The 10512-nt window shown below is 41.8% G+C and overlaps 2 protein-coding genes across 2 annotated transcripts in view; one reads left to right on the top strand and one right to left on the bottom strand.

Annotated features, from left to right (window-relative positions):
- Positions 1-339: 339 nt before the first annotated feature.
- TM2D2 (TM2 domain containing 2) lies at positions 340-6393 on the bottom strand. Its single transcript, XM_030312586.1, has 4 exons — positions 6066-6393; positions 5187-5274; positions 3441-3556; positions 340-1950 (listed from the first exon to the last, which is right to left on the bottom strand). Exons 1-4 carry the CDS (start codon positions 6290-6292, stop codon positions 1737-1739), a joined length of 645 nt encoding a protein of 214 aa, XP_030168446.1. The 5' UTR covers positions 6293-6393; the 3' UTR covers positions 340-1736.
- Positions 6394-6702: 309 nt separating this feature from the next.
- The window catches only part of ADAM9 (ADAM metallopeptidase domain 9), a 147088-nt gene continuing 143278 nt past the window's right edge, over positions 6703-10512 (top strand). The window contains 1 exon segment of the mRNA XM_030312588.1: positions 6703-6996. Within this exon segment, the coding sequence (XP_030168448.1) occupies positions 6900-6996 (97 nt within the window). The 5' untranslated portion in view covers positions 6703-6899.

The following is a 10512-nucleotide window of genomic DNA, read 5'->3' as shown; positions in this document are numbered from 1 at the left end:
CTGCGCCACCCAGGCGCCCCAGTCCTGAGATTTTTTTAAAAAGTGTGAGATGAGGCAGGACTTGTGGCTTAGAGTAGTATCTTATTTTTGGTAAGGTTTTAATTTTAGTTTGTTTTCCAGATTTCTCTTAGTAGTTATTTTTTTTAATACAGTGTCTCCTTAAATTCTATGCAGAATTTTATGTTTATGTGCATTTTTTCCTGGGGAGAGGGTCTAGTTTCTTCATGACCTACAACAATTTAAAAAATACTATATACTTATAGTATAGAGACTATGAATAAGAATCTACCAATTATTACTATTGTAGACAACAAGGTTAAGGTCAATGTGGCACAGAACTTTCAAGACAGAATAATCTGTTTTAATTTTTCACAGTTGCTACCATTTAAGAATAGAAGTACAGTGAGCATATTTATCAGGGATAATAAAGCTGAAACTTTTAGAAAAGCTGATTCATAATGATGGAACATATCCAGAGTTTTTTTTAACTGTGATTCTTGGTCTTTAAGTCAACTATTATGAGACTAAACTTTGAGTACTTCTACCTTGATTGTTTCTAGAATTTATCCTGAATATCAGGCTCTTAGTTTGTCCACAAAGTCCTCCTTTTACTTTATAGTTAGCAGTTCTTTTCAACTTAAATTGCAAAGGATGGGAACTAAGCTTTTAAAACCACTTATAATTCAGAACATTTCCTTTTATTCCCCGTGATTTGGGAATGCAAAAGCCTGGTTGTCTCTTTCCCTACTGACTACTATAGCCCACAGTGAGAGCTTCTGGAACCACACTTATTTTGACAGAATATGTTCAGTTTCTCTTTGTCCCCATAAATCACATCCTAACTCTACCCAGTACTCAGTAATTCTGTCCTTTAAGCATCTGTTTTTCTTTCACCTTATCTTACATAATTGTGAAGAATAGTTTTACAGTTAGGTGTATGATATGTTTTTTACCAGCCTAAAACGTAGGCTCTCTAAACTAGTGAATAACTAATTTTTGGATAGGATAGCCAAGAGGATAGCTTAACCCAGATATGACTGATATTGTTGGGCTTTCAAAATATAATTGAAATGAAGAAATTATTGTACTGTATATACTGCCTCTGGGGCAAAATAGTGATGTAACAGTAGGATTATTAACAGAGTGGTTCATTTTAAATGCCTAGCTTTTGGCAAAACAAACAGAATTTTGAGTCTCATTCTACCTACTGAAAGTACCAAACAGCATTCCAGGTTGGCAAAATTTATTCTGCAATTTAAATTCAGAAAGTCAGAATTTCAGTATGTATTAAAATCCATGGCCATTTTACTTCTGCTGAAGATTTTCACTGGTTCAGCTTCAGATCTCTTCTGCATGAAGATTTAGGGTCACAAAAGGCACAAGGTTCACTTTCTCATCTTGTTGGGTCCACTTGCTCCAAAGTATTAAAGATACAGCAATGTACAGAAATAAAGAGCACGCAAACCCCTCTGCAGCTTATAAGTTAGTCACTATCCTTTATATTTTGTACATGAGGAAAGGTACACACTTGATTCCCAAACACTGTTGGTTTGTCATTTCTAGTCTGCAAGGTAAAATTTGGGTTGAAAACCCGGAGTCCAGAGAAACCTTCCTAACCAAACCCATTCCCTCCAAAGAGGGAAAGTAATGGTCAGGTCTGGCATCAAGGAAGAGTTTTGAGCCTGTAGAGATGAATTCAGAAGACGTGCCTCTCTGGGCCATGACGGTTGCTCTTTTTAGTAAACAGTGCACCAATTGCTGCCATCACTTGGCATCAGCCCTCCAGTAATAAGCAAAATAAGGTCAACAAACCACCAAATCCCAAGTCCCCCAAGTGTCAACAGCTTCCCTACTGCTGTGCCAGTGTGTCCCAGACAGAAACGATCCACTCCAAAACATCCCAGGAAGAAAGAGTACAGTAAAGTGGTTATGAAGTAGTGTCCAGTATATCTAGACAGAAGGAATGAAAAGGAAGATGTTTACCACATGAAAATTAAAACATTTAATGATTAATGAACTTAACATAAGTGAAGAGATAGTGTAGCAGTTCCTCTGTGGCCTCGGATATTACCCCCCCCGCCCCCCCACCCCCCTCCACCCCTCCCCACCCCCCCCACCCCCCCCCCCCCCCCCCCCCCCCCCCCGCCTGAAGAAAATCTCTAGTTGGTCTAGTGTTGTAAAAGAGCACTACCTGGGACCTATAGGAACAAATACGGATTTGGATTAGACAAGAAACAGTCAAGCACATTTGCTCTGTAGACAGTCTGGTAGAGGGGAGTCTGGGCCCGCATCCTTCCCTGACACAGGCAGGCTCCTGAGGCTGTATTTCTGAATACAGTTCTCTAAAGAAGTGCTGTCGTGTTTCATCAGGTGAACACTGATCTTCGTATACCCTTCTGCTGTTTTGTGGCAACTAAAAGTGAGGTTTCTTCAATAAGGACTTGGGTCTTACATACTGCAATGACACTCAATTGCAGTTGCCCTAATATCACTAAACATCACAGACTCTTTATTAGCAAATGATGTACATTCTGTGCCTTCAAGCAAAATTTACAGAAATGACCCTAATTCTTTAAGATAAACTTATTTCAAGGAGAGAAACCCACACTTTTCATAATAAAACCTTTACTCCTGAAATACTAAGGCTATTTTCACAGGATTTATACCTATCATAAGAATTTTGGCACTAGATCATCTGGTCCAACTCCTTTATTCTGTAGGTTAGGGAGGGATTTAGTCTCTGGGCATCCAAAGGCACTTAGCTAGTTGATGAAAGAGACATTTAAAACTTCTGGCCTCTGGTCCAGGGTCCTCTCTGTTTATAACCACATTGCCCCTGTCCATGGATTATGCACAGTAGTAATCATGTTGCCCCTTTAACACTTAAAAAAAAATGTTTTTTTAAAAAAAAATTTTTTTAAAATATTTATTTATTTTTGAGAGAGACAGAGACAGAATGCGAGTGGGGGAGGGGCAGAGAGAGAGGGAGACACAGAATCCAAAGCAGGCTCCAGGCTCCGAGCTGTCAGCACAGAGCCTGATGTGGGGGCTCAAACTCATGGGCTGTGAGATCATGACCTGAGCCGAAGTCGGGCGCTCAACCAACTGAGCCACCCAGGCGCCCCTAATTAACACTTTTTAAAAAATGTTTATTTTTGAGACAGAGAGAGACAGAGAGAGTGGGGAGGGGCAGAGAGAGGGAGACACAGAATCCAAAGCAGGCTCCAGGCTCTGAGCTGTCAGCACAGAGTCTGATGCAGGGCTTGAACTCACAAACCGTGAGATCACTGACCTGAGCCGATGTCGGATGTCAGACGCTTAACTGACTGAGCCACCCAGGTGCCCCATTTAACACTTAAAAGAAAAAGTCACATCAAGAGATGACAAGAGAAACAGCTGTACCTCTAAGTACCAACCAAACCATTCAAAGTAACACTTACTTTATACAAGGTTTATTCTCTCGTAGGAAAGTCCTAGGACTGGCACATTCAATCCCATCTAGGGCCCGGCACTGGACTGAAGTGTGTTCCACGTCACTGTAGGCCTGACCACCAAACTGTGCCATAACAACCAAAACAAACAATCCAAACTCACCAAAGCAAGTAAATACAAAATATATCTTTATATTCATTAATAAAAGGTGACTCAGGACAATAATTATACTAACAAAGTTGGGGTAAAGCTGTGTTCAAGAGCAAGGAATTTAGTGATTCAAGGGGATTTTAAACTATTCCACCATAATTGTGCATTGTTTTAAGTAAACTTTTTTTTTTCTTCTTTGTGACTGGCTTCTTTAATAATATAGTAAAAACCTTTACAATCAGTTTCATTAAATGTCATTTAGAACAGATGGACACAATGCTTTAATTATCCTATATTTACAGGAAAAAGAACATATTCTGGAGCGTTTGGAAATGGGTATTTAAAAAGTCAATGTGTATTAGAAGTCTGCTTTATATATTATAAATGAACATAATTAGGAAAAAACTCAGAATATCAGCTGACTCAGAATTCTATTTAGGTCATGAATGTGTGATTATCAAATATCTACAGTACATTTTTTTATTAGTTTAAATTACAGCAAAAAAATTTCAGAACAGGACCTGTTACCATTTATGTAACTGAACTCTAGTAGAGAAAGCACAGCTGTACATTCTCCCCTGGCACCTTATTAAGTACTTCACTAGTATTTTCATTGGAGCATCCTCAAAGGGAAGGGACTTGGAAATCATACCTTCCCTGGGATTCAGGTGCCTGAGTACTGGTTCTCTAGGACTTCTGGGGAAAGTAGCAGTTTGAGTGCCTTCACGGGATCAACTCGGTTTTTAATTAAAATGGGCAAAAGTAAGTGATCTCTATATAATGCTAACTCAAACCTTCATTGATAATTATCAATAGAACAAGATCTCATTGTATTGAAAATACTTCTTTACACATGATTGCAGTAAGAGTTGCTTTTTTGGTCTTGCTACTTTCAGGTTTATTCCTTTGTCTCTGATTTAGTATAAACAATGTTTTCCCATAACTCTCTTATACCTGATTGAATCTTGACTTGCATTATGCTGCATAATACGAGGGGAAGGTACATGAACTTGACTGGTTTTGGGGACACTAAGTAGGATGTTATTAATGGAAATGAATGGCTTTTTTCCATCAAGAGGCCACTGTTACCAAAGGCCTCTCCTTGAATACTATAACCTCCTACAAAGGCATATACTGATAGACCCCATCTATTTCCTAAGAAAACAGGAAGTAGATGGCAACTGCTTGCCTGGTGAAAAGAACGATCACTGCCCCAAATGCATGTGTAATAAAGATACAGCTCAATCCATTATTGGTTTTAGAAAGTGCATAAACCTTTCTTTTGCTCTTTCAGCCAAGTGCACACTTGAAAGATAATGAGGTTACATAATAGCTTTCTATCAGTCAATCTCAATGGCCCAAAGAATCAAAGACAGGTTAGTCTGTGCACCTGGGTAGTTTTGGCACAGACACTGCTTCTTCCTGAGGAAGTGAAATGTCTTGTTCAGTTAATGACCCTGGCCATGATGGAAATTTCCAGTAAGTCATTCTAATACAGTCTACAAAAAGGTAACTTCATACCCCTATACTTTTATTATAACAGCATTTACCTAGTACTATTTCTCTATGGAAGAGTTTGCTCATAAAACAAAATAAAAACCCACCTTGAGACAACCATAACCGAGTTCCTGGGATGCAGTTGCATTTCCAACATGATCCACTGGGTCGTCACATTCTATAAATTCATCAGGTCTGTAAATCACCAGTAAGATCATGATCACCATCTCATATGGTTTTTACAAGTGGCTGTTTATGTATATATAAACAAAACAAGCAAGAGACATTGCTTCAAGTTTTCTAGGGTTTAATTTCATTCTGACTGTACCCAAGAGTTGCTGTCAATCAGACTGAAGAACAGCAGGTCAAACAGCCATCCTTTAATTGGGGGAAAGGGAGTGTTTCTGGTTGATTTCTACATAGATTCTACTTCTGCCAAGGCTTCCTCTTCCCTAGGCAAAGAGCCACAAGGCTATGGGAGCAAAATTGAAGCCAAAGGGTTCCCAGTTCTCTTTTGCATTTCCCAAACGCCTTTTCTTATGGACTAAAAAGAGATGTTAAAAACTTGGTTCTGCAACAGGATATTGCTTTTTAAAAAAAGGAAAGTGCCTTGTAGGCAACGGTAAGTAATTTACTCCATTTGTGCCTCAGTACCAGCACATACGACGGATTCTCCTTCAGTTAAAGGGAGCAGGATAGAGAAGGCACAACCTCGTACCCTTCTTCCGGAGGCTATATGAGGTCACTCCTTCCTAGTTGTCCTTTTTCGGGATCCCAAAGGATCTGCCACTGACACACAAGGTTTTCCCCTGCACGGGTGAGAGGAGTGAGAAACCTGTCATGGTATTTACCTCCCGCGTGTTGACTATCAGGTCCTCAGGTGAAGAGGGTCTGAAAAAAAAAGCAGCCTCCCTTCCCCCCCAACCCCAACACCCATATATCCCTGGCCCCATCTCCATCTCCACCTCGACGACTGGGTAGCTTACAGGTAAGAGCAAAGGATGACTGGAGACTGGGGGTCGCCATATTCCCAGCTCGGAGCGCCGGCGGAGCCCTCTGGGTGGGCGGCGCCAGCGGATGTGAGCTCGGGCTCGGCGGTAGCGTTGTGTGAGTGGCTCCGAGAGACACAGTGAAGCAGAAGTAGATTCCCCAGCAGCAAAGCCGCCTGGCCGCACAGAAGTAAGTAACTCACCGGGCAACCACCCAGCACCATCTTCCCGGGCCCAGTGGAAGAGACCCGACCTCAACAGCAAAGCTCGGCCGGCACAGCCGACCCAAGGTAGTCCTGCCAGGTCAGGCCTCTCCGCGCGTAGCCCCACCCCTTGCCACCAAACAGCCAATGGGTGTGCTCGGCCCAATGCCCGCAAACCAATCAGAAAAGGCTGCGCAGCGGGCGGGGCTGCCCTTCGCTTTTCCTCAATTCCGCTTCTGGGTCTTGCGCTCCACCTCCGGGTACTTCCTCCAATTAGGTCCTTCTACGCCCAAAGTAGGCGGGCCTGGAAGCGGAGGGGGAGGGGCATAAATGGTAGTGGGCGGGGCAGTTAGTATGAATGGGCGGGGTAGGCTAGTGAGGGTTTTAGCGGCTGGGACAGAAATCCCCTTCTCCCGCCGGCAACTGGATTTTTCTTTACGTCAGCGTAGCGAGCGCGATGCCGGGAGCGAGCTCGGACTGGAGCCAAGTTGCGTCAGTGCCGAGCGCGTGCTCGTTCCAGGCGCGCGCATCTCGGCCAGCTCTGGGGCCCCGTCTGGGTTGGGAAATGATGGAGCACGCTGAGGCAGAAGCGACCGAGTGTTGAGTGGAACCTGCGGAATCTGCCGCGATGGGATCGGGCGCGGGCTCGCCCTTTGGGGTCCTCCGCTTCCGGTGGCTGCTGTTGTTTGGCGTGGTGGGCCCAGTCCTCGGTGGGGCTCGGCCAGGTGGGTGTCCGCCTCCCCCCAGGGACCTCTGAGATTTCTGTTTCTAGGGCTGGGACGCTCGGAGTTACCCTGTGGTGTCTGGGAGCAGAGGGGCCTGGCTGGGGACTGGACCTGGGGTCGGGAGGCGGAGCCACTCCAGCTTGTGTGTGGACAGTGCTCAGACCCGAAGCTCGGGGTTTGGCGCCCCAGACCCTTCTTGTCAGTATTCTGCCTGGTTCCTCTATCTCCGTCTCCTGGTCGGCGGAGCTTTTTGCATTGCGCCCCACCCCCATCTCGTCATAACTGGGTCCCCCAGACTCTCTTGGGACTTCTCTGGGACCTACTCTGACCTCAGGGAGTCGGCTGAAAGCTTTGGAGTCTGAGTGCGCGCCGAGGGTGTGTTCTTGTTTGAACTGCTTTGAGAAATGGAGCTTCGTTTTGCTTGTAGAGTTAATGTCACTCGGAAATAGACTGGGAGATGGAACTTTTGCTCCAGGTTATCATAATTTGAAATTTTGACGTTCTTTTTAATAGCGGAGTCCCTTGTAGGTTCACAGAGCTAAATTTAGTGATGGAATAAAGGGGGATCGCCCATTTGTCTTGGGCCATTTTGTTGCTGTAGCAAAGAGTACTTCTTTTTGGAAGCGAGGTGCTGTGTTTGTATAGCCAAACAGTCTTTTATCTGTGGTTTTACTGGGTTCATAATGTCTTAAATCCGTAAAAATAATCCCTGCTCTGCTTAACTCACGGGATTACCGTAAGAATTAAATCATTTATGTGAGGTCGCCTTTGAATTGTGAAACTTCCCTTGAATATGTAAGGTATTTATACTGGAGATGCCCAGACATAGTGGAAACAAATTGCTAACACTCTAGCTTGTTTCTGGAAACAACTTCTTTGTTTATTTTGGCTCTTGCGTTAAATTATTGTTTGCACGGCTGTATTTCCTTTATTAGCCCTAAAGTATGGAGAATGAGGGTTTTTACTGAATCGTTGCCTTGAGAGTTGTGCAAAGGTGATGATAGAAGATTTCAATGTAGGACTGCTGACCTTCAGGAAATTAATTAAATTTTTTCTTACTTTTTTTTTCCAATTAAGTAAATTTGCCCCAATGTTGGAATTTTGAAGCTCTAAATACTAAAACTTTATTGAATGGGAAGACACCATATGTTTTTTGGTTAAGACTGTTTCTGCTGTGCTTTTTTAGATGGTTAACATTTATCAGTAGGTAAGGTGTAGTATATTACCCATCTGGAGTTTTAGTAATCCATGATTTTCAGTGTTTGCAAATATAAATAGGACTATATATAGTATATGTTTATTTATATATAGTATATGTTTATTTATTTATTTTGAGAGAGAGAGCATGGGCGAGAGCGTGAGCACATGCGCACCCATGTGAGCAGAGGAGGGGCAGAGGGAGAGGGAGAGGGAATCCCAAGCAGGCTCTATCAGCTGTCAGCCTGGAGCCCAGCGTGGTGCTTGATCCCATGAATGGTGAGATCATGACCTGAACCGAAATCAAGAGTTGGATACTTAACAAACTTAGCCACCCAGGTGCTCCAATATTAATGTAGGTATTATTGCATACCTGCATATAGATGAATGGAAAACCCTTATGGCTTTTAACTGTGGCTTTAACAATTTATGGCCAGTCCCTTCATTTAAGCATGGGTATACTTTCAAAATTTAGTCAACATTTATCGAACTCCTATGAACAACATGCTTAATGCTTATGGAGGGACAAAGGTGAGTAAATGTGCTAAGACTTTCTGGGCGATATATAAAATCTCAGGGGAGGTTTTATAGTGTAAGTGGTATTTGAACTCATGTACATTAGGGAATGTTCAAGGAAAAGGATATGAGTTCATTCTAAGGGGAAAAAACTTTACAAGAATATGGAAGGATGAAAGAACATGACTTGTTAGGGAATGATGAGAATGTCTGCAGGCAGTCTACATGAAAGGGAGGCGAGGAAGAAACTAAGATAAGTTAGTACCAGTTGGAGAGCGCCTTCTATTCATGCTAAGAGGTTTGGACTTTATCAAGAAGTTCTTTGGGCAAGAAGGGTTTCAAATATGGGTGTGATATAACTAGATTTGCGGTTAAGATAACTGGCAAAGGCAGTAGAGGACAGAATATAGGAGGGAGAGACTGGAGGCTGTGAGAGACCATTTGAGAGGCCTTTGTAATAGTGTGCAGTGAGTCAACTCATGTTTCCCTAGGGGAATGTTCTTCCAAAATCAGCTGACTAAATTTTTGCAATACAGGATGTTTAAAACATGCACTGAAACATTTTCTGCTAATGAAGAATTTGAGGACTCAGTAAGTACCACCCACACATTAGTAACACTAAAAGCTAAACAGCCTTTGGTAGGATCATTTGTAACATGTCAATGAGGAAATGCAGTATAAATTCCAAAGGGCTGACACTTACAGTAAACTTAAAAAAAAAAAAAAACAAAACTGAGGCTGACAAAGGTAACTTTGTATCATTGTGAAAAAATAACAAAGGGAATTGGGTGTGAAACCTTTTCTGATTTTCTCTTTTAAGGTAGTAGTTATGATGCAGACCCTAGAATTTTTTTTTTTTTTTTTTAAGACTAGCATTCTAAATACGTTGAGTTTTAAAGCTTACTCATGGTGAATCACTATAAAACGAACTATGTAGAAAGAGCTTAAGTCCATACTCATTTTGTTTTTGGGTGCCAGCAAATTATTTGAATTTGATATCTTTGTGTTTTTGCTGTATCGGAGAATGCAGTCTTCTAAATTTAAAGATAGTCTGATTTTCCAACTTTAAGTAAAAAATAAAACTCTTATAATTAAAATATATACAAAACAAGTTGCCGGGTTCAAAATAGTTTTCAAAAAGAATTTTGAATTTTATCTTACCAAAGTTGACTTTATATCTGCTTTTTGTTAAAAATCCTGGTTTATTAGAAAATTTCCCCAAATATGCAAGCTCTAAGTAATTGAAAGCTTTTTCTTGGAATATGCACAAGCACTGATACATGACATAACTATAGCCTCATGGTATTTTTCTCCCCCTTTGATACGTAGTATATCTCAGAGTTTTGGAGTTATGCCATCCTTAGAGTCAGTGCTATAGGACTGCCTCATAAATAAATCTAATTGTATGGTCTTGTTTGTATATTGAGAGGTTATTCTAGTTTCTTTTACATTTTGCGACATTGTTATTTTAGTCTAGTCATTTTTCTGAAGTGATCCTGCATGAGATACTGCTTGAATCAGACCTTTTAAGAGCGAGTTAGGAAACCTGAGAAGTTCACTTAATTTGGTCAGATTTAAAATTTTTTTTAAACATTTATTTATTATTGAAAGACAGAAAGACACAGAGCATGAACCGGGGAGTGGCAGAGAGAGGGGGAGACACAGAATCCGAAGCAGGTTCCAGGCTCTGAGCTGTCAGCACAGAGCCCGATGTGGGGCTCGAACCCACAAACCTCGAGGTCATGACCTGAGCCGATGTCGGACGCTTAACCAACTGAGGCACCCAGGTGCCCCAATTTGGTT

Source organism: Lynx canadensis, chromosome B1 (genome assembly GCF_007474595.2).
Source record: "Lynx canadensis isolate LIC74 chromosome B1, mLynCan4.pri.v2, whole genome shotgun sequence".
In the NCBI taxonomy this organism is placed as follows: domain Eukaryota; kingdom Metazoa; phylum Chordata; class Mammalia; order Carnivora; family Felidae; genus Lynx; species Lynx canadensis.
Note: the sequence above shows the minus strand (reverse complement) of the source record. Positions and strands in the feature narration are given on the sequence as shown.

Coding starts and splice junctions, on each gene's coding strand:
- TM2D2 (XM_030312586.1), bottom strand. CDS start 6,292: ATGGTGCTGGGTGGTTGCCCGGTGAGTTACTTACTTCTGTGCGGCCAG. Junction 5,275..6,065: donor GTCATCCTTTGCTCTTACCT/GTAAGCTACCCA, acceptor GGTGATTTACAG/ACCTGATGAATTTATAGAAT. Junction 1,951..3,440: donor GAGAATAAACCTTGTATAAA/GTAAGTGTTACT, acceptor CCTTCTGTCTAG/ATATACTGGACACTACTTCA.